This window comes from Electrophorus electricus, chromosome 19 (assembly GCF_041902795.1).
Source record: "Electrophorus electricus isolate QZ-2024a chromosome 19, ASM4190279v1, whole genome shotgun sequence".
NCBI classification, from domain to species: domain Eukaryota; kingdom Metazoa; phylum Chordata; class Actinopteri; order Gymnotiformes; family Gymnotidae; genus Electrophorus; species Electrophorus electricus.
Window position 1 is genome coordinate 6,469,958 of NC_137515.1, and position 23,852 is coordinate 6,493,809.

A 23,852-nucleotide genomic window follows, 5' to 3' on the forward strand; every position below is an offset into this window, starting at 1 on the left:
CCCTTCAAAAGCTATGAATTAATACCTGAACAGATGTTTTTGTGTTACCTATTTTACACAACACTATTCAAGTACAGTGAAGTGAAAGCCCAAGGGTCTGCAGAGCCTCTCTTGATTCTCAGATTGAGAGGTAGTCTTCAGTTGTTTTTCAGCATGCAAAAAAGAAACATAAACCCAGATAGAGTGGCTTTTAATTAATCTGAAGCCGGACATGAGTGTAAGTGACAGCAGGTTGAAAATATCTTCTGTGTATACGCAAGCATGAAAGCTGAAATCAATGCTTTCACTGCCTCCCCTCGATTCATCATGTTTCAAATTTGACAGAATTTGTGTTGAGGATATTGGCATTTAAAGTCATTCATGATTATCATTTAAACTTCCTGCAAAACATTAAACAAGCCTAATCGCCTGTCTGTCTGCACTTAATTCATTCAATCTGTGTTAAACATATTCCAATTATTATTATTATTATTATTATTATTATTATTATTAAAATCATTGATGGGATTTATAGGTTACAATACCAGCAAAGAGGAAATTCTTTATTTGTAAGAGAACCATGACTCACCCCCCTGTACAAGTCCATTGATCAAAGAAAGCAGCAAAATAAGTTCCTGAATAGACTTCTCTTAACTTGTACAGAATTCTGCATGTTTTGTAGTATGTAAGTTTTATTCACAATGCAGTTGTTTAAGGGATCATTTCTTTTCCTTGAGAGAGATAGCCATTATTACCAAATATTCATCACATTCTCAAGTGTGTGAGCATGACATGAGTGTACCTGAATGTCTACTCATATGTGTCATAGGAACATCCCAGCATAAAATAAAATCCCCCTGGGCACAGGCCCTTGCCCACCCTATCCTGGACACAGGTTACTTTATTAGGTCCACATTTTGTTACAGGCAGGTCTGTACTAAACAATACATTTTTTTCCATTCATAAGGTTGATGTATATTTATATCTAATATTTTATGATTTTATCAAAGTCAAATTTATTTATAGTGCTTTTTACAACAGCTGTTGTCACAACACAGCTTTACAAAAGTCCAAGCCCCCAGTAAGCAAGCCAAGGGTGACAGTGGCACATGACACTTGTCATTTGAAAGTTACATTAAAGGGGAAAAATAAAAGGGAAAGTCGTCTGAAATGTATATTATGACATTTTTAACTTGCTTGCTTGTTTAATTTATATTCAATAAAGAAAGCACCACACATGTTTAATATTTTTCAAAATTACAGTTCGTTCTGTACACATCACATTGTGTTCCATTGTGATCTTATACCTGCAGTTAACAAAACCCCACCATTGCAATTCCCCAAAGATCCATTTGAGGGTGATATCACACTGTTTGTTGGGAGTACCAATACATCCAAAGGACAAGCAGTCAGTTGACTCTGATGATAAAAATGTTCAACCCAAACATGTTATGCAAAATACATTTAATGCATTGCGTTTCTGCAGTTTGCTTGACCACATGTTCAAGGAGATATTCAATGTTCTTCCAAACTAGCATATGCAAATGCTGACATTCAAGCTTGCTAAAGTAAGTAATTCTAGGAAATGGCTATATTTTAGCCTGCTGCTTTGCTGACGTTGCTTTGTTTCCAAACAATGAATGAAAATTGCAATGAAGACTCCAGCACCTGTGCTGTGCAAAAAGAAAAGAGAGAGAAAACCGGTATACATGAGCATGATGTAGGCAGTATAAATAGCTGCGAAAACACCCTGATCAGAGAATGACAGCTGCACACCAAACAATACCTAAGGAGATGTGGAAGAAGAAAAGCAAAACTAGCAGGCAGGATGTTTGTAGGACTATTGACTGATTGGTAATTGCATTCATTTTTACAAGTTATAGATACAAGTTCATTTTAGTACATATATAAATGCAACATGCAGAGAAATATTATATATATCTTTGCATGAAGCAGCAAGTACCAAGATGTGATGGCTTGATCCATTTTGCATTTACATGCATCAGAGTAGATCAGTACGTCATTTAGTAAAAACAATCTGTGAAAGGCTTTAGTACCCAGGGAATGGTGCACCACAGGCATCCATTAAGAGGTGTGATATCACTGCTTCATACCATTGATCTGCAAAGTTCATATATTGTAGGAAATATACAAGATAAATATACAGTTATAAATATACAGTTATACCTTGTATGGCTATGTACGTGACAAATAAACTTTGAACTTTGAGTAAGACAGCTGCTGTGTTATGTGGGGTAAATGTTGGATGGTCATGCAAGGGGGAAATTTATTTATGAATCTGCCTTTTCTTCACAACACATCTTGTTTCAAGATAATCTGTGTTCACCCATTTGACACATTCCTTTTTAAATGAATTTGTGTAATTTCTCCCCAACTCCTAATTGTGTCATTGTGGATGGAAAGATGCAGCTGTAGACACATAAATCCAGGCTGCACAAGTGTGCGCATTATTTGCGGATTTCAGTGTGTGAGCTAACTCTGGGTCAGTTACATAACACACATTATTTTCTCGAATAGAGAGCAAAGCCACATCCGGAGTATTTGTTATGAGTGAGCCCCATACATGGAACCTTCATGGGCAGCGGAGCTTCTGGAATCAGTGTTGGGTTATGCAACTTTCCAGCAGAGAAAAAGAACTGAGGACATCCAGCAAGCATCTTACATTCACTATAATTAATGAAATATCAGAGCATTTCTAACAATTATATTCAAAAACTTTAGCAGGCATTTCTGTTTATGTATGGAACTCCCACATTATGGTTTTGAATAATCTTTTACACAGTATTGACCAACCCAAACAAAAGCTGTATATGAAATCACCTTTTATATTAAATCCAATTCAATACAGATCTGAGTGTGTAAAAGAGGTTTGAACTAATTAGCTACTATATGCGCTAAAGGGAATTCTTTCATCTCCTTACATCTCAGAGTTTATGGTGCTTAGAAAAGTCAGATGGTGTCCCTCCAAGACCCCCACTGACAGGAGTCTCCATTCTCTAAAATACTGCTCTAGTTATAATGTACAATTCTAATAAAATAGTGAATCCTCCTATAATTGATATTCATTAGAATATTTGCTAATATATTTCATGACTACTGCAGTGGTATATTGATTCAGTCCAGATGATACACCATTAAATCACTGTAGTGCGTTTGTTAATTAATTTGCAAGGTCAAAGATAATTTTTGTAATCTAATTTTTATGCATCACTGAACCTGTGGTTAAATGACCTGTCACTACATTAATTTGTGTTATTTGTTGTTTGCATACATAAAGCATCTGTGATTGGGTGGTGATGATTACTCTTGGATCCAGATTGACAGAGATTAAATACATCCACTCCAGGATGCCATTCTGTCTTCTTATGTGTAAATTCTTCTACCATAAAACTGTAGCAAGGGGAGGATTAAGAGGTGTAATCACACTGGATTAACTCAGATGTCTTGCACAGATTGGGTCCTGACCAGTTTAGACCTATAAACAAAATGGGTAAATTACCCACAGACATGGTAATAATCAATCATGAACCATCTATCTAACAATACAACCTTGGAGCTGGCCCTGTTGTCAAGTTATGTTCACTAAAGTTTTCATATAATGTAACTGCCTGTAATTTAATGATACAATTTTGCAGTTAGTGTCCAAATTCAAAATGTGAAAGTATGAGATCTGCATACCACACTGCTCTATTCTGTATTTGGACAGAGACATATAGTAGACCTCGTCTTCTGGACTAGTCCATGGGGGTGATCCTTTATCCTTATCTCCTATGGTGTGTGTGTGTGTTCACAGGAATCTGTTCACACATTAAGGTTTTCCTGAAATCAGGACACAGATTCAGGCCTGGCATGAGCATAGCATTTTTAACAGGAAGGAAAAGCTTGGAGGGGTTAGTGGAAAGCCATGACAACAGATACCTGGGCACCGGTCTTCCCAACACTCTGTGCCCCTTTGCCCCCTTGTTTTAACAAAACTCAAATGTTACTTATTTATTTTTCACTCTATTAACCTAGCATATGATTTGACATTTTCATACCGCTCAAAATGAGTAAAAACAAATAAATACTCATACTGTAAGTATGAACTATATCATAATATGTGCATGAATCTCCCACATTAGGTTTAACATGTAGAACAAACACCCCTGTGCATGTTCCCCTTGACCTTTCCTTTCCCTCTGTCAGAGTCTGCCTGTAGTGGCTCAGACAATAGCCACACTGCCACAGCTGTGTTTACCACTCCAGCACCATTTACAACTCATTCCTGGCAGGCTGCCCTTCAGCCTTTTCAAAAAACACACAAACACATGCGCCAACACCAGGACGCACAGAGCTACACACGCATGACACCCACCTGGACATGCAGAACCATACACACATATACACACATCGACACAAACTAGGACATGCTGCAATTTCCTGTTGTCAATACATGTTAATGGCTCTAAAGTCACCTGTAGCAACATTGCCTTTGCACTGCCTGAAGCAAGTTTACATCCTCTGAGCGAGGGGCCTAAGCAAGCAAGGGAAAGTGAGGTCACCAGACTTTTGTTAGGTTGTGACGTCTTCTCTGGAGGTTGTTTGTTATTTCAGAAAGTAGGCTGGCATTCTCCTTCACTTAGCTTTCTCATAGATTCTGAAACCATGCCACAGACACCCACACACTGCTGACTGTTTTATCCAGCTGGGACATATTCTTTAGAATACTGCACTAATGGAAGATGAGATTGACAACAGTGTTGTGTAACAGTGTAGTATTTCGAAGTACTGATACAAAGAATGAACATGTGATTACACATTTGTCATTACAAAACCTGTTATCTATACTGCAGTGTGTTAATTTACAGGGCTGATGTTTTGGGCAAAAAGGTACAGTAATTTTTCACTTCTAAACACTCTCCCCTAAAGCAGACACATGCCAAGGGCAGAGTTCCTGCTATGTGTTTATTGTGACATGATGCATGTTTGCTTGCAACATGCTGTGATGCAGGCATTGCTGTTTCTGTTTGTGTTTTACCATTTCAAGAATATATGAGAGAGAGAGAGAGAGAGAGAGAGAGTGAGTGAGAGAGAGAGAGAGAGAGAGAGAGAGAGAGAGAGAGAGAGAGAGAGAGAGAGAGAGAGAGGTTGTTGGAATACAAGCTCCTGTCTGGTATGGGTGTTCTCCTCCAGTTTCCCTCTCTTCCTGAAAGTGCCCCCCTCTGTGTTGTTTTTCCCAGCCAGCTGTACATATTGTTCCCACAAAGAGTGTGTCTGTGTTTAAGTCCTTGCACTATCGTCCACTCCCTTTCCCTTGAGTGTGCGCGCGCACACACACACACACACACACACACACACACACACACACACACACACACACACACATACATAGATATAGCCTACAAACATTCACACATATAATACACAGATCTATTTGTAAAGCTAGACATAAAATATTAAAATATAATACTTTTACCATAACATTGTCTACTACAGAAACATCCAGTAAACATTGGCTAGATCAGAGGCAGACTGGACAGTTAGGATGAGAGTGTTTTGCTTTAGACCTTTATGGCATCTGTTGCATGTCTGAGGGAAACTTTCAGTCCAACCTGTTTGCATCACATTCCAGCACATGCAGTGAGACTGCACACATCTCCTCTACCCCACCTGTGTTTGTGCTCTCTGCAGCAAGTCTCTTACTGTCACATAGCCAAAATCATGCAGTTACATTAACCCCAACAGAGAGTTGATTAAACATTGCTGTCTGTGTCCTTTCAGTGTCCTTAACCTATAAAACAACAGCAAAACATAAACACTAAAAGCTTTTCAAACAATGACTTTTAAATAGAATTACCATATTGGCTTATATAATGATTATTTTGCTTATTTTAAAAGCATACTATCCAAAAATATTTAATTATTAAGAAATAGATGTACGATTAAAGTGAGGTCACCAAGAGTATAACGGTGAATCACGGTTGTCACGTTTTTTGGAAACGACCTTCAAATGGAGCGTGTCTATTTATCATTTATTTATCATTTATCATCGTTAGTTTTGCTCACTGAAAAAAAAACGGCATTTGCAGGAAATCGTATTTTATAAAGATTCCAGTATAGTAACGTTGTTCAGCTAAATCTGTTCAGTTAAACCTTTAGTTTAATCGCCCAGATGCAAATGGCGCAAAGTCATCACTGACTCTGATTATAGGCAGTAGACTTGAGGTTTGATTGAGTTGTTAGCAGGGGGAACGTCGCTCTTAAGCACTGGGATACACAGAGGGGTGTGACTCAGCTTTACTGGAAAGTAGTGACTCAGTGTCTCCTTTCCCCAGCTGGCCGATTGTCGACCCCACAGATGCTATAACGATCGCGTCTAATAACCTGCAGGTTTTGTTTGCTTTATACGATGGAATTTCCCTGTTGTGAATATTTTGAATTTTTAGCGTCTTGTTTTTGTGGGCGCATGCAATATACAACCGGATGAGCTGCTCGGCTATTAATGTAACGGATACGTTAAAACAGCAAGGTGCATTCAAGCTGGAACTTGAGAAGCAATAAATAAATGTGTGTTTTTGAACTACACTACTGCAGTCCGAAACTGTTAACCTAGATCTTCAAGCTTACAAGAGAGACTTACAGAAAAGTATTCGCAAGTGCATACCGAGTTAGCTACAGTTATGCAACCTTGGGTGTCTGTAACAACATAATCACATGGATATTCAAGCGATTGGATTCCCCGTAGGGCTTCGCTTGGGTGACTGAGCGCGTGTGGGTGTTAGCTAGAGAAGTGCTAAAGGAGAGTGCAGCGCTTCTATTCCAGGATCACTCCAGAGGCGCGAGGGCTTCGAGGTCGGGACAAGGTGGGCGGGATCCGGCCAGAGTACAGTCACGAGGACTATTACCGAGTTCAAGACCTACCGGAAGCATATACCGTCATTCAGGTGTCGCTTGGCTGATGTGGGCGATTCGTACCGTTCAGTAACAATCTCATAGGGAAGGATTATTCTTGTGCGGGAGCTAAAGAGGTTCCGCTTAAAATGCATTCCACCCACTGACTATGTCAGCATTAGTTACCAAAGCCTCTGTGATACACAATTTAGTGTTTATATAATGAAAACTCCCACTGTTCCAAGAAGAAAGCTATTCGACCACACAAATAACGCTTAAAAATCTCAAGTTACAGGCTACTGATGTCAAAGTCAAATTTATTTATATAGCGCTTTTTACAACAACCGTTGTTACAAAGCAGCTTTAAACATGTCCGAGTCCAAGTCCCCAGTGAGCAAGCCCAGGGCGACAGTGGCAAGGAAAAAATCCATAGAGCATGAGGAAGAAACCTTGAGAGGAACCAAGACTCAAAGGGGGGCCCATCCTCCTCTGGTCGACATTTGACAGTACAATGGCAACTATAAACAAGAGCAAAAATAAGTAGTGAGAGAATTGAATAATAATAAAAATTTAAAAATAAGCAATGAATGTCTGTTCCAGTTCTCCAGAAAATCTAGTCTTAGTCTGATAGGCTGTAATTATGGGTGTAATAATTCTGATCTTTCCTGCTGAAAAAAAATTACACAGTCCAACATAAATGTCTTATTGGTCTATGCTGGTTAGTGTGTTTCAGGTGCTGTTTCATCCTGCTAAAGCTAATTCACCAGCACTAAGAGGAACCCAAAAGTACCTGGATCGCCAAAACACAGCAAAAGCAATATGGTGTTTCACTCTGTGTGAACTATACATTTTTATATTCAGAAAGGCATCAGGCAAAGCTTTAGAAACTCCCAAATAAAATGAAACTCACAATATATACTTTATAGCATTTTCGTTGGCAGAGTGGTTTATCTGAGTGATCTGAGAGTTGGCTTTAAGTGATCTGTCAGCTATAGGATTACTGCACATTTTGACAGGATTGTGCTCCATAAACCCTCCTGTGGCCTTGATAATTGCCATGAATTGCCATGAATTGGGTGCATCTTACTGCACAGATGTTCTAGCCATAGAAAATATTGTGATTAGCTCATTACCACTTTGCCTAAAAGGGCTGACTGACAATGTGATATGGCTGTGTTTGAGCCATACTGCAGTATCATGGTTTAGTTATAGTACCCAGCTCAAAAAATTGTTTGTACTTTTTTTTGCCTAATTCAAATCTCATTTGAAAATGGTTGCCTCAGATATGCAATGTTTAGAAAGAAACATCTTTTAAATAATTGTCCCTGAAGTATGTTTCTTGTTATAATAATACTGGAATAAATATTGGATAATTAATTAGATACCAATAAATATGTGTAACGGTGTTGTATTTATAAAAAAGTATAGAACTGGACTAAGAAGCAAAATATTTCGGTGAATTGAGACCATGGGCCAAGATAATCCACCCTTTTCTTTAGCCATTTCAAACCTTTGAAAGTTTTGAACATTGATGGACGTGGAACTGGCGAATAAGATCGCTTGGATATTTCAACTTGCATGTTGTTGCCGATGATTGGCCATTTCTGTTGTGGGAGGACAGAGTTGTATTAACGCTCTAAGCTCTACTTGGAATCCGATAGCAGTTGCCCGTGGACCGAAACTGAATTAACCTTCAAGGCGAACAATGGAAGTTGCCGAACATCAAAGTTTCTGAACGCGTTGAATTGCGCATTAGCTAAGATTTGATTAAACACGATTTGAGTGCGATTCAAAATAAAATAATACGTGTTTTTTAAAAAAGCAATTGGAAATATTTTTGCACACTTTTGCATTTTCTAATCGATTGCCGAGGTTCTTTCCTGTATGCACATTTCTGAGGTTCATTGGTAAGTTTACAACGTGCCGGCCGTAATCAGTGTGATAATCTGTTCATCGGTGGGCAGTTACTGATAAATATACGTTTAAACGAACCTAGTAATGAACGTTATCGTAACACGTGAAATAGTAGTCTTCGTTAGTTAACGTTAGCTAGCTAGCACTCCAAGTGTCTAAGCGACTACTCTAATGTTGAGTAAGGTTACATATTTAGTTAGGGGTGTCCAATAGGCCCCTCTTCTAACTCGCAAAGTCTTGCTTTTAGCATTTATTCATTTATTTATTTGTGTGTGTGTGTGTGTGTGTGTGTGTGTGTGTGTGTGTGTGTGTATGTGTGTATATGTGTATACATTATATATATATATATATATATATATATATATATATATATATATAATGTATGTATATGTTTGTTTGTTTTGATAAGACTTCAGCCATGTTGTTTTTGTTGGGATCATTTGGGTTGTTTTTCCTCCTCAAGCATATGTTTGTCATTGATTTCCAAACTGGAGTGATGAGTCAGGAGTCATTAAGGGAAGGTCTACTGTGGGTTTCAACACTTGTTGAGGTAGCTAATGGAGCTAGTGACATCTAACGTCAAAGTTTTGTCATGAAGTTAACAATGATGGTTAATAATTGACAAAGAGTTACAATTAAAGAAATGGACATTCTGACTATGGAAAATAGACACAGAGATTTAACTGTTCCTTATTTCTCAAAGAGAGATAATATTCAAATCTCTCCTTGGATCTACTCTTCTGTCTGCCCTCATACATATTGTCATCCAAGTCACACAAGTGAATAGTTTAAAACCAAGGAGATCTGGCCTTTAACCCGCATATTCACTGACTCTAATGCCATAACAGTGTTTGGAGAGCTAAGAGCATGTGCAGGACATGGGGGGCCTTTAGAGAAAAACTTGCAGTGCCAGATAGCATTTCTGTTGTGTATTAAAGGATGTTAACATCTTCCTCAGGACCAGAAAATGCCTCAAACGACTCCATTTGCAGCCAAGTTTACCCCGAACCCCTACAGTGGAACTCGCACTCACTACAAACAGGTGGAAGAGTGCAGACTACTCTACCACAACAACAACCTTGTGTCTGGGTCACTGGAGGCTCTTATACAGCACCTTGTTCCCACTGTGGACTATTACCCTGATGTAAGCACATCTCCATGGAAATACTACTAACCCTTCTGCCATTAGTTAAAGCTAGGCATTGCATGTTGTTTGTTTTACTTTCAGAGGTCCTACATCTTCACCTTTCTGCTTAGCTCACGTCTCTTCCTGCATCCATTTGAGCTCATGTCCAGAGTGTGCTATTTGTGTGTGGAGCACCACAGGGTGGGTGACCCACAGATTGATAAGGTATGCAATCTTATCTACTCAAATTCATATAATACCAACAGACACACATTTAAAAATGGTTTTACTTTATTTTTAGCATGAGACAATAAAAAAAAGACAATAAAAAAACAACCAAAAGAAAATGATAAATAATCATTTGTGCAGGGGAGGTAAAGGAGCTTGTATAAAGTTAGGAATATATCAATATTTATAAATCAATATGATATACACAAATACAAGTTTCATTATAGGTTTATACTTACTCATAAGTATAGTTATGCACTGATTACATTTTAAAAATTCGATTGGATTTGATCAGAATTGTGGACTTGTAAATTTTAACATAAATTGTTTGCTTTAACAGTGATATATAAAGCATAGCAGGATGTTATGATGCATCTTCTTCGGTCAACAGAAACGGATCCGGGATATCGCTCCAAGAATTGTACAGCTTCTCACAGAGTGGACGGAGACGTTTCCGTATGACTTCAGGGATGAACGTATGATGCGTAGCTTGAAAGAGATGACGCACCGTCTCGCCCTCGGAGATGAGGTCAGTGCCCCTCTCTTGTCCATCACTGACTGGCTTCTGGGGTTGATGTCATCTTCATCACGCTATCACCAGTCTTCATTGGAATTGATGATATCCTTTCCTTTTTATTCTATACATTTTATCTGAATTCAGGGTCTCTCTTGCCATGCTTCGTAAGCATCAGGGGCCTGAGTGCAGCTGGAGTGCTGACATTTGAGGGGCACTCAGAACTGGATACATGAAAACTGTGAACAGGGAGGCAAATGGTTGCAATAAATTTTGGTGAAAGAAAGCAAGGAAACAAAAATAAATTAGGATAATAGATTTAAAACAGGGACCCACAGTCCCCTGTACAGTTCTTTGGTCCTGTAGGACTAGATCTGGAACTGATTTACTGTGAGTTCAGTGTGATGATGATTGTCAGTGCCTTGAGCTTTCACCAGGCCAGTGACCTAAACTGTCAGCACACGTGCCGTGGTGCAAAGGACTGTGAACAAACACATGATGGCTTTTCTCCTGTGTCATCTGTTGTGGAGCAGTTGTCTCGGCGGGCCATGCAAAGGCTTATCCAGCGGCTTTTACGCAAGATGACCATCCTGGGACAGTATGAGGAGACCATTGCGACGCCTGCCGCCACACAAGAAAAACCGGCTTCTCAGAAAGCCAAGCAGCATGTTGTGCGGAGGGAGGAGTGTGTTCTCTCTGTGTGTGATGACCCCTTTGTCCTCGCTCAGCAGCTTACACACATCGAGATGGTGAGTTTAGGGTGTGGGGGAGAGGTGACTTAACCTCTTGTGATCATAGTTTTTACAGTGGTTTAATGGAATCCTGCTTGTAAGTAACATATTGTTATGATGTCCCAGTAATCTAATTATTGTCTTTTTTTCTAACTGAATGCAATTACCTTTTTTTGTAACCTGAATACATAACATCATTACATGTATTCTGTTAATTCTTGTTCTGATGCACTGAGTATTTGGGTCACTCCCCATAATCTCATCAATGTGGTAAGGAAAACACAATTACTGCCTTTCTAGCAGTGGTTGAGATTCTGCAGGGATTGCTGAAGACATCAGTTTCTGTCTGAATAATGCTGATCAGTGCATTGTGTTCAACTGCAGGAGAGACTCAGTTACATTGGCCCTGAAGAATTCATTCAAGCATTTGTTCAGAAAAGACCCTCTGGCAGCCGCAAGGTGAGCGTGTTACACAGGACACTAAGACTTCGAAGACACCTTCGTCAGAAGTGCTTGCCAGTTGGGTTATGAGTGACTCACTGAACTATTTTAAAATTCTTTCTACATTACCCAATGTACCAGGCAGAGTCAGTTGCTAAATGTGTGAAAACAATTGGTTTGCCATAACTGAACATAATTTGAGGGGGTGGGGGGGGGGGGATTTGGAACTAATTGATGTGAAAACTTTGTTTGCAGAGTTTGTTCAGCAAAAGACGAGCCAGTAATCTGGAGGCATACGTTGAGTGGTTCAACAGGCTGAGCTATCTGGTGGCCACTGAAATCTGCTTGGTGAGAGAATGTCTCGACTATGCTTAGAGCAAAAATAATCTAAAGAATAGAATAAACAAATACCATTTTTTAAAATTGTATTTTTTTAAAGCTGCATTTTGCTGGAAATTGTTTTGCAGCTTATGTTGTTGTTTAGTGCTTTTGTTATCAATTGCATTATTGTGTTACAGTGATACTGTACAATAAGCTGACATTTTACTGCTTTTTGGACTTAAAAAGCTTTTCCAAAAAATCTCCTGTATTACTCCTTATCCTATTATTAACACTATGCTGCCCTCTGGTGGTTGTGCTTGTGGGCATCTTTTAGCCAGTGAAGAAGAAGCACAGGGCCCGTGTCTTGGAATTCTTTATTGACGTGGCACGAGAATGCTTTAACATTGGCAACTTCAATTCAATGATGGCCATTATCAGTAAGTGCATGCTTTATTACATGTTTAGAAATGGCGTTATTCATTATATAGGCTTATTCATGTGATTTACTAAACGTTCTGGATTTTAACTCCAGCTGGGATGAATATGAGCCCTGTGGCCAGGCTGAAGAAGACTTGGAGTAAAGTCAACACTGACAAGTTCGAGATCCTGGAGGTAAAATGTAGTACAACAACAGACACACGAATATGTTCACCTGGAGGGATTTCAGGGTCTTTGAAGTGTTTGTAAACAGACGCTTGCTGCTGTTTGCTATTGTAGCATCAAATGGACCCATCCAATAACTTCTACAACTATCGCACAGCACTGCGGGGAGCCACTCAGAGGTCTAGCACAGCTCACACTGCCAGAGAGAAGGTGGTGCACCCCTCTCTTGTTCCCATGCCCCATGTCTCACACAAACACACGTACTCAGGAGATGGACTGAATAAACGAATGCTTACCTATAAGAGAATACTGTAACCTTTTACTGTATGTCTTTCTGTTGAAATGTATTTGTTAATCTCCTTCCGACATTACTTCTGCCCTCAGATTGTTATCCCGTTCTTCAGCTTGTTCATTAAGGACATCTACTTCCTTAATGAAGCCTGTGCCAGCCGATTGCCCAACGGGCACATCAACTTTGAGGTAAGCTGTCTCTCCAGAGTGGTTTAGAAGTCTGAATATACTGCTTATACTGAATTACGCTAGAGGTGATGACATGTTGGACAGAATGAACATAGTAGTTACCATTATAGTTATATGTTTTGTGGCAATTGCCGTGTTTCTAAAGTTTTCTGTTTCAATGACAGAAATTCTGGGAGCTGGCTAAGCAGGTGAGCGAGTTTCTAGCATGGAGGCAGGTGATCTGTCCATTTGAAAGGAACAGAACAACTCTGCAGTATCTCATCAGTATCTCCATTTTCACTGAAGATGGTGAGTGTTCAATCATCTTCTTCCATTAAGAGATTTGCGGCGCTAACTGGTTTCATTGCACGATTCTATACAAGAATGCTGCAAAATAGGAAAAGTTGGATGGATAAATTGTATTCGCTTTTCTTTTTCTTATTTTTTTAATTAGCTCAGATTAATCACTCATTAAAAATTTGTTTAGTTTTAATTATTGATTTTCAATCCAGCAATTTCTTTCTGTAGTTACGTGATTCAACATTTTCTTAATTGTCTATAACTATTTGATTAGTGATTTTCTTTTTCTTAGTAGTTTTTTAAAATTATTTTTTTGCAATGGTAATGACTTTCTGCTTCTGTTTCAGAGCTTCAGCTGGCCTCCTATGAAAGTGAGGGGCCTGAGAACAGCGTGGAGAGAGACACACGTCGCTCTCTCAGGTGGTCACTAGCGCCAGAGACATTCTGCACCGTAGAAAGAAAAGTCTCGGCTCAAAACTGGTGCATCGGAAACATTTTTTAATTAGCTCAATGCCGATGATCGCTTTAGGTGTGCATTTCAGAATTTCAATTACTTGAGGTATTAACTGAGGATAAAAATTCAATTTGGTTCTTTCACAAAACCTTTGCATTTTTAGACCGCTCTGACTTACTGTGTTTGGTGTATTTTGTCTGTGTTGCAGATCATCTCTTAGCAGGATGTGAATACTGCTTTTGGATATTTGAACTGGCCTTGAATGAACAGGACAGTCAGTAAACTGAAAGACTGCCTCCTGATGCAGGAGCTGAATGGCTGCACACTGATGTTTGTATGTTTGTAAATGTTTGTAAACCATTTGTTTGAATCATGGCTTTTGCGTAATTTTTATTTTGGGTTTTTCCCCTCATCAAAAGAGACTGGTTTCTCATTACAGAAAAATCATTATGTTAAAGGAAACATACTCTTGTGTACCTCATGTAAAAACAGTTGAAATAAGCTTAGTGAAGTGTATCGTGAGCCTGTGTTGTACAAAGAGCGTGTCGCTGGTCGACCTCTTCTGTTATGCAGTGTAAGCTTTCTAGTGGGGTGTTTTTGTATTTGCAGAACAGTTTGTTATAATCTCAAATAATTGTTTTTGTATGTTTTTGGTGACACAATTTGTGTTTATACACAATATGTGTTATATAAAAAAGTCTAACCAGTCTCAAAGCATGTGTGTTCAGTATGTACTTTTTTTTTCTCTAAGCGTATACAGACATGTATGTTTGCAAACATCAGCAGACTGACCCCCCCCCCCCCCCCCCAATTCACGCCATAAATATTAAGGCATGGTAGTATTCATATTTAGTTTTATACCAAATTGATAAACTGATCCAAACTGATTTAACCACACTCAGGTCACTACACTGTTCTATGTGACAAGACTTCACCATCTATGGAGCCAGAAGGTAATGTCCCAGAAGCCTTGGTAGCCCAGATAAAATTCCTAGGTCAACACCACAAGCAGCACATTTTACTGAGCAAGACATTTAAGGACCTGTGAGCAAACACGACACCCAGTTGCCATGGGTCCGGCCACGGCCAAGTTAACCCAGAGGCTGACTTCACTATATACGTCCAAGCAAGCTATGGTTCCCAAAGCCCTTCCTCTGGACACCAGACCTTCGTAATTTCATCTAGCCCTGCTTGAGAATTATAATGTGAACTCATGCAGCCAGTAGATCATCTGATGATGCCATCTCAGAAACAGCTCACCCACTCTAGACCCACTGGAGTAACTGAGACTCCACATCTACAATGAAGTGGCCAATAAATAATGTAATAGCATGGACTGACTGTTCGCTGAGCTACCCAATGGAGGATGGATTCTCTCTCAAGTCTTGCCCCCCCCAAGGTTTCTTCCTTAATTGCACCCAGGGAGGTTTTCCTTGCCATTGTCACCTGTGGCTCGGTCATAAGGAATCTGGACCCATATATTTGTAAAGGTGCTTTGTGACAACACGTGTTGTAAAAAGCACTATACAAATAAATTTGACTTTTGACTCTTCCATCTAGGGCCCAAAAATCAATAAATCTGCCCCAGATTTGGAAAGGTAAGTCATTTACATTGCAGCAAAGTGAAATGCTTGTTTGACCCCCTGGTGGCTACTTGTGGGCATGTCACTATAAACACAAGAAAGTTTATTTGTACACAAGAGGACCATCCTAAAGACTATGTTAACCAAATTAACATATTTACCTGGTCTGCTACTTAACTATCCAGTCGCACATGCATTAACATCTTATGTAAAATTCCTTTTTAAATGCTGAGTGTGTAACTTTTACAAATAAATAAATATAAAATAAATTTTAAAACCTACCAGGAGCACCAAGTACTTTGGACACCACCTTGAATGCTTCATTTTTTAGTTTGTGTTAATACAGATTCTTGATGAAAAGTACAGGAAAGCCTGACAAACCAATGTTAATCCTCTCCTCCATCTTGTCAAAACACCCATTTCAGATGGTTGCTTGATGTAACATGACAAAAAGCACCAGTCAGTGCCTATTGGCAGTGCCTATTGGCTGCCGTACAGCATAATTAAAGTTGAGAAAATTTCAACTTTGCAATGCTCTCTTCTCTTGAGCAACATGCTTGCACCCATAATCCTCCACGCACAACTGCCATTGATTCTCTTCATAGATATTAATGAAATACAGAGTAAAAATGCCTCATACCGCTGCAATGCAAATGTACATGTGAAAGCTTCATATGGTTTAGAAATATATTAATGTGCAAAAACTGCTCTGCAGAGTGGTAGGACCTCATGTGCTGCGCCAGATTCATATGGAAAGAGATGCAATATTTGGGGCACCCATTCTAGGCAGCTGAGAGGTGTTTAAGAGAGTATTCTTATCTGTGGAAGGTCACTGAGTTCTTGGAAAGCAGCCCTGATTCAGGAACAAGAGATTCTTGTTGAGCAAAGTTCCATTCAAGAGCACCAAAACCTCTAGACTAGTTGCCTAGGCAATGGACTAAATGAAAGTGCTGGCAAATATACTGCTTCCAATGGAAAAGACACAATGTCTGATCATGCCATGACCAGAGCAGGAATCTGGGAGGAAATTGGCACTGATTGGACGATGGCACTGTTCTCCTCGTGATCTGATGCAATGGCACAGAGTGGGCATGTTTGTGATGCTTCAACATGGGACACAACTGTGTTCCCATCAGAATTCTTCTGTACAAGGGATCCAGAACTGCTTGGTCAGTGCTCTGTTTGCCATGGCGCTATGTTGCCCAGTGCAGAGAATGGCCATCTTCATTGCTCATACTTGTCTTGTTGCTACCAGACTGAGAGTCAGAGCAGAGGCAAGGCCAACCTCATCACCCATGTAGTACAGAGTCTTCTACAAAAGTGGAATGCATTCTCTATGTCAAAGAATGTGTCCCCTGTAGCAATGCTGCCAGTTCCAAATAAGCAGTTCCAATAAGCATATCACACAAGACAGAGTACTGTTAATACAGAATATCAGCAAGAGTGTGATTCAGTCATAGAGCCACAGGCAGAGTGCTGAAGACAATCACAGTTGTGCTGATATTCAGTATAAAAGCATATGTACAAAGTTAGGAAACGAAAGCGTCAATGAACCTCCCTCAAGGGCCAATCAGTCGTCTTGGTTGCAAATTGTTGATGGCGCTAGCCAGCTCAATGAAATCTGAAAGGTTACCTGATGCTCCCTTTCAGACGAGCTCGATTTGTAAATCCCTCCTGAGCCCCTCAGAAAAGTTGCACAATTATATGCAAAGTATATGCAGGTAACATCAGACTATCATTACATGTATGTCTGTAGAATTCTCTGTTGATGTGACATACTGTTCTTGACTTCTGTCCATTTAGATATTTAAACTCAAGGCCTTTGATTAAAGGTAAAGCAGGTAATTGTGCACTGCACAGCCTGCCAACCTCAGACTATCATTACATATATGTTTGTAAATGTCACTGTTAGTGTGAACTACTTTCCTGACTTTTGATCATTTAGGTATGAAAACTCAAGGCTTATGATTATAAGCAAAATAGGTAATTCTGCATTGTATAGCCTCCCATCAATGGATTTGCCTCCAACTTTCCAATTTTCCTCAAATGATAGTGTGAATGTATATTTCCATTTTGGTCAAAATCAGGCAAACTATAATAGCATTTCAGTGATATAATTCAGAAAAGTGATACTGGTAACCATTTGATCAATGTGTTGCAGCCACATGTAGTTAAAAATTAATTTTGTTTCATAATTATTTAGTTTCAGACTCTACAGATTATTTCATGATCTGATTTGATGTGAATGAATGAAAATCTACGACTATATGTCGAGTAGCCTGAGTAGCAAGAAGGACTACTACCAATTGACCAAGTTTCATGTCTGTAGGATTTATGGTCTGCATGATTTGTTGTAAGGGAGAAAAAGAAGAAGTAGAAGTAGAAGAAGAAGAAGAAAACAAAGAAGAAATTGCTACAAGTGACAATTTCAGGTTTCGTTTAACTCTTATTAGGTCATGTATTTAAACCCTGCCTGTGTCTTGGCTATTCATTGTAAGTAGAGTCACTGTTTTGTAAGCATAGTCTCCGTGTATGCAAGGCTAACCATTGTTTTGTGAATTCCATGCCTCTGTCATGTTTGTAATTCTAGCTGTTTGTTGATCCTTACCTCCGTGTGTTACATCCTAGCCCATGTTTTACATTGTGTACTTTTGTTTTGCTTAGTTTATTATGTCTTCTCGAACTTTACATGTTGGTCATTTGATCCTGGACTGTTACAACAACGCTGACTGTGCATTTGCCCCTAATAAACCTCACTCTTCTCCACACACGTCAGTCTCCTTACAGTTCACCATTACATCAAGTCATTAAAGGTTTTAAAATGTATACAATAACAGTTTGCATATAATGTGAAAAGCTGGTGACAGTTTTGTTTTATGATGGTCTAAAATTGAACTGTTCAATGCTGCTCTATTGTTTGTTGCATCACATTTTAAGTAGTGGATGCTTTTGAACTAGTGTCAATGTACAGTCATGGCCAAACTGACATTTGTTTTCACAAAGTTTACTGCCTGTTTTTTTTAGATCATTTTGTCAGATGTTTATATGGTATAGTGAAGTACAATTATAACCATTTCATAAGGTTAACTGTTTATTGACATACATCCAGTTTTAGCAAAGATTTAATATTTGTAGTGTTGACTCTTCTTTTTTAAGACTTCTGCAATTCACTTTGGCATGCTAGATTTTCAGCTTCTGGGCAAAATCTTGACTGATGACAACCTATTCTTGCCTAATCAGTGCTTGGTTTCTGTATTTGTTTGGCCACCCTCTTTTTGAGGGTTGACCACAGGTTCTCAATGGGATTAAGATCTGAGGAGTTTCCTGTCCATGGACCAATTTCAATGTTTTGTTTAACGAGCCATTTAGTTATCACATTTGCCTTGTGACATGGTGCTCCATCATGCTGGAAAAAGCATGGTTCATCACCAAATTGCCCCTGAATCTTTGGGAGAAGTTGCTCTTGGAGGATGTTTTGATACCATTGCTTATTCATGGCAGTGTTCTTGAACAAAATATTCAGCAAACCCACTCCCGTGGATGAGAAGCAATCCCACACATGAATGGTCTCAGGATACCTCACGATGCATGACACAGGGCTCATGGCAGTGCACACTGATTTTTCTCCAGACAATCATTTGTCCAGATATCCCAAACAGTCAGAAGGGGGCTTCATCAGAGAAAATAACTTTATGCCAGTTCTCTGCAGTCCAATCCCTATACTTTCTGCATGTAGAATGTCAGTCTGTCCTTGATGTTTTTCTTGGAGAGAAGTGGCTTGTTTGCTGCCCTTTTTGACACCACCCATCTTCCAAAAGCCTTTGCTTCACTGTACATGCAGATGCACTCACACCTGCCTTCTGAGATTCCTGAGGAAGCTCTGCACTGGTGGTGACCTGATCCCGTAGCTGCATCCTCTTTAGGAGATGGTCCTGGCACTCGCTTGACTTTCTTGGGTGCCCCAAAGCCTTCTTCACTGCAATTGAACCTCTCTCCTGGAAGTTCTTGATGAGTCAATAAATGGTTGATATAGGTGCTATCTTACAAACAGCAATACCCTTGCCTGTACAGCCCTTTTGATGCAATGCAATGATGTTTGCACATGTTTCCTTGGAGTTAACCATGGTTAACAGACTAAAACAACAACCACCACCACCCTTTTAAAGCAACCAGTCTGCTCTTCTAATCAGCATGACAGAGTGATATCAGCTGCCTTGTCTTCGTTAACACTTTCTCCTGAGCTAACGAGAAGACTGATGAAATGAAGTTAGCAGGCCATTTTGTGGTAGGGCTGGAATGGAGTAATTTTTTGTGATTAAATACATTTTCATTGCAAGGAATGACTTTGCAATTCATCTGATCACTCTTCACAATCTAGAGTTAATGCAAATTGTCACCATAAAAACTGGAGCAGCAACCTTTCTGAAAACCAAAATTTGCTAGTCTCAAAACCTTTGGCCATGACTGTATGCAATTAACTTCCACTTAATGTTACAACTGGTTAGTTGTGACAGGATGGAGTGAAAGGCTGAATGCATGTGTCTGATTATATCACATCTGTTAATGTTTTTGTGAAAAACCCCTGTCTCTTTGCAACCAAGTCACAGTGTTTACAATGCACAAACTGGCATGTTGGGTCTAATGTGAAACGGTGGTGAATTTCTGAGTTTAGTTTTTGGTGATGGTATAAAAACATAAGAACATACTGTGCTGCTGTAATAGCCTGAATTAATTATATGATAATATGACTGCAAGTACACATGGGTAGCCCTGATTACTGTGCTGTTCTATATAGTATTTCATTAAAGTCTATTAACTGTTACACTGTATCATATATATTCATACAAACCAGACTTACTGGAGGGCTTCAGTAAGTTTTTGTGAAGAAGTATTTGAAGTCTCTTGTAGGTTGAGCCATGCAGTTTAGATTTGTACTCTTTTTGTAAAAATAAATAAATAAATAAATAAATAAATAAATAAAAGATTTCTAATTAGTACATAATTCAGCTTATCATTTTGTAACACTCTGAAAAGTTACCAAGAGTGACATAAATATGACATAGCTATTGTACTGAGTGGTCCGTGTTGCTTATAGTTGGCTAGATGTTTGAATATCTGCCAGCATGTCAATTTGGCACAAAACAGCTTTGTTCTTTCCAATTACTGTTAAGAACATTGCATTACAGTAACTGTTGAATTTGAATAACATGGACACATATCAAGCACACTTCAAATTAAAGTTGTGAAGTATTGTATGAAGTTTAGTTGTGAGTGAATTAAGAGAGTGAAAACATATGTATATGTAAAGATTGAATATAGTTCTAGTTATGTTATAGGCTCTGTGACCACACACATTTGCAAGATGATAAATAAGTAAGACGCCAAATGTCAGTTTGTGTGTGTGTTTGTTTGAGAGAGAGAGAGAGAGAGAGAGAAAGAGAGAGAGAGAGAAACAGAGAGAGAGAGACAATGTTTAAGAAAGCTACAGAGGTGTGTGTGGGGCAGTGTTTAGGTGAAATCTAGAGGTAGATGTGTGTGTATGAGATACAGAGTGAGAGGGAGAGGCCTGTGAATAAGTGCAAAATAGGTTATTGTGCACTGTAGACTCACGATGTCATAAATGTTTCAATCTTTGCAGGCATCATCAGACTATCATTACATGTGTGTCTGTAAATTGCTGTGTTGATGTGACATGCTGTTCCTTACTTCTGCCTATTCAGGCATGAAAACCCAAGGCTTACTATTACGATCAGTCCCTAACGGGTTCCGTGTTCAGTATTTTCCCTGTCTTGTGTTTTTTGGTTCCATTCCATGGTTTAGTTTTCTCTTCCCCCCTTTGATTTTCCACACTTGTCGCTCGTTTCTAGTATTAAGTTCATGTATTTAAACCCTGTCTGGATCCCAGTGTTTTTGCTGTTCATTGAATGAATTTTTGAATATGTTTGAATGTTAGTTCATTGATGGTTGTATGTATATTTGAATCATTTTGTTTGTTTGTTCTCCTAGCCTTAGCCCTGTGTTTTCACTAGTCTTTTGTTATAGCCTGATTCCCCTGTTTGCTTTCGTGAACTCTTGTTTTGTTAATCATGTATCCTCGTGGTCTCCATGTTGGCTCTTTGACCCTGGACTGCCTTAACAACTCTGATTCTGGATTTGCCCCAATTAAATTTCACTCTTCTCCGCACATGCGCCCGCCTCCTTACCGCTCAACATATACAAGTATAAGCAAAATAGGTAATTCTGCACTGTATAGCCTTCCATCATGGATTTGCTTGTAATTGCATTTTCCTCAAAATGGTAGTGTGAATATATATTTTCATTCTGGTCAAAATCAGACAAACTATGATAGCTTTTCAGTGATAAGACTCAGAAAAGTGATACTGGTACCCATATGATCAATGTGTTGTAGCCACATACAGTCAAAAAGTCATTAAAAAAATTATTTAGTTTCAGACTCTAAAGATTATTTCAAGACCTGATTTAATTATTTCAAGACCTGATTTAATGAAAATCCTATGACTAGTTTGAAAAATGCTAATTTTATATTATCAACAAATGGGACAAAACTAAACATTTCTGAAAAGCACTAGCAATTGCAATGTTTGGACTCCTGGAAAAATTAATTTGAGTCCAAATTTGTGTTGCCAGGTGAAACTATATAGGCGATATGCTGGATTCTCTAGTATAGTGGCCCCTCCTAGTGGCCAATTCCCTTGAAATGTGACTATGTCTCAGAGAATGCATACATGACCATACCATTCAAGTTTCAAGTGGATTGACCAATGCTAAGACTCATGAAATGTGTACTGAAAGCTGATTGGCTTTCTCTGTTGTAGGTCCTGCTCCATACATGCATATAGATGTTGTGTACCAGGTTTCACATTAATTGTACATTCTGGGCATGTGTGACAGTCTCTTACCTGTTATAGCACCCCCTAGTAAAGCAGGTGCACCAAGATGGTTGACTTACCCCATACCCACTTGTCATTGTATTGAAGTTTTCATGAGTTTGCGCTGTTTATATTCAGTTTTTGCAGTGGAATCTCTGCCCTTGATTTGTTTGGCATGTGGAAACAGTGTAGAAATCTCCAGATTTTTTGATAATTATTAAACTTCAGACTTTTGTAAATGTGTGGATACCAGATTTGTGTCGGTTTGCTGGAAAACCTAGGACTAGTTTGAGCTCAAATATGTGTTATTTTGCCTATTATGCAAATTATCTCAAAATCTAAGTAGGCGGAGTTTATGGGTTCTTGAGGCTTTTTTGTAGACTGGAAGACTAATAATGACTGGAAAAAAAAGAATTTTGTCTATATGACAGGCGGTGTAGGAGTTATGGACTGGAATGTGTTTGAGCACACACACACACCCAAAAAAACCCTCACTTCGAATATTTCATTTATTCTGTGGAAAAAAAGGGTTCTTTCTTTCACTTTTGTTATTACACTTGTAGACTTCTTTGTTGGCATCCAACTTTGTATCTTTTGTTTTGGCTTCAGAATCCTCCCATGATGTTGAAATCAGCAGCAGTTTTAATAGTGTCGTGTTCACACACATTTTCACCCATCATAGAATATAATCTGGCTCCTTTCCTATTAGTACTTGTGAATACAGAGGCTTCAGACACTCTAACCATCCCAGAAGTACTATTTTGGCATACTATTTCAGATAGAAATCATATGCAGCCAAGCTCCTTGTCTGACAAGGCTGTGTCTGGGAAGGATCTGATTTGCTGTGCAGGTTTCGAGTAGCAAATCCATTAGACCTTTCTGTGCTAATGTACCTCTGATGTGCCAAGAAGGGGAATTAAAAATGAATGTTTCCAGTTAGAGTGTATCTGGTCTGAAATATTTTGTTCTCCACCGCAAATACCTTCAGCAATCTTCTGTGTGCTAATTCTCAATTGCTCTATATTTTTTTATGTATCAGAACAGCAGTTCTGCCTTATTGAGGATGTTCATCAGGGCTCAAAAATCCTCTTGTAGGTTTTCAAATCCACACGTGTGAAAATGGACTCTCCATTTCAGTGCTCATCTTTGATCTGAGATTAATGCATTCAGTATATTTTAAAATGCAAATCTAAAATATAAAATAATCTTGAAAACAATGCAATGTATTATTCTAATGCGTGAAGTTTTTTTATATTTAAAGGTTTTGTTTGTTTTTTCACCAATAAAATAAGTTGTATAAAGCACAAAAATACCTGACGACTGTAGCTCGTTTGTCGGATTACATGCTATAAGGTCCAATAGGTCACAGTGAGATTGTCAGGTTAAGCAGAACACAGAAACAGAGTTGCTAGCAGGTA

At 38.9% G+C, this 23,852-nt stretch overlaps 1 protein-coding gene across 4 annotated transcripts; it reads left to right on the plus strand.

Annotated features, from left to right (window-relative positions):
• Nucleotides 1-8,502: 8,502 nt before the first annotated feature.
• On the plus strand, nt 8,503-14,675 carry rasgef1bb (RasGEF domain family, member 1Bb). Of its 4 annotated transcripts, none has more exons than XR_004777093.2 (14): nt 8,504-8,777; nt 9,743-9,928; nt 10,013-10,135; nt 10,530-10,667; nt 11,186-11,401; nt 11,768-11,842; nt 12,080-12,172; nt 12,480-12,582; nt 12,678-12,757; nt 12,863-12,958; nt 13,133-13,228; nt 13,393-13,516; nt 13,855-14,066; nt 14,170-14,675. XR_004777093.2 is itself a non-coding variant. In XM_035535948.2 (14 exons), exons 2-14 carry the CDS (start codon nt 9,752-9,754, stop codon nt 14,189-14,191), a joined length of 1,416 nt encoding a protein of 471 aa, XP_035391841.1. In that variant the 5' UTR covers nt 8,504-8,777; nt 9,743-9,751; the 3' UTR covers nt 14,192-14,675. The 4 variants fall into 4 exon arrangements, 3 of the variants coding, with proteins under 3 accessions (XP_081558899.1, XP_035391841.1, XP_035391839.1); XM_035535948.2 differs by having other exon boundaries at nt 13,855-13,927; XM_035535946.2 differs by having other exon boundaries at nt 8,505-8,777; nt 13,855-14,036.
• The last annotated feature ends 9,177 nt before the right edge of the window (nt 14,676-23,852 follow it).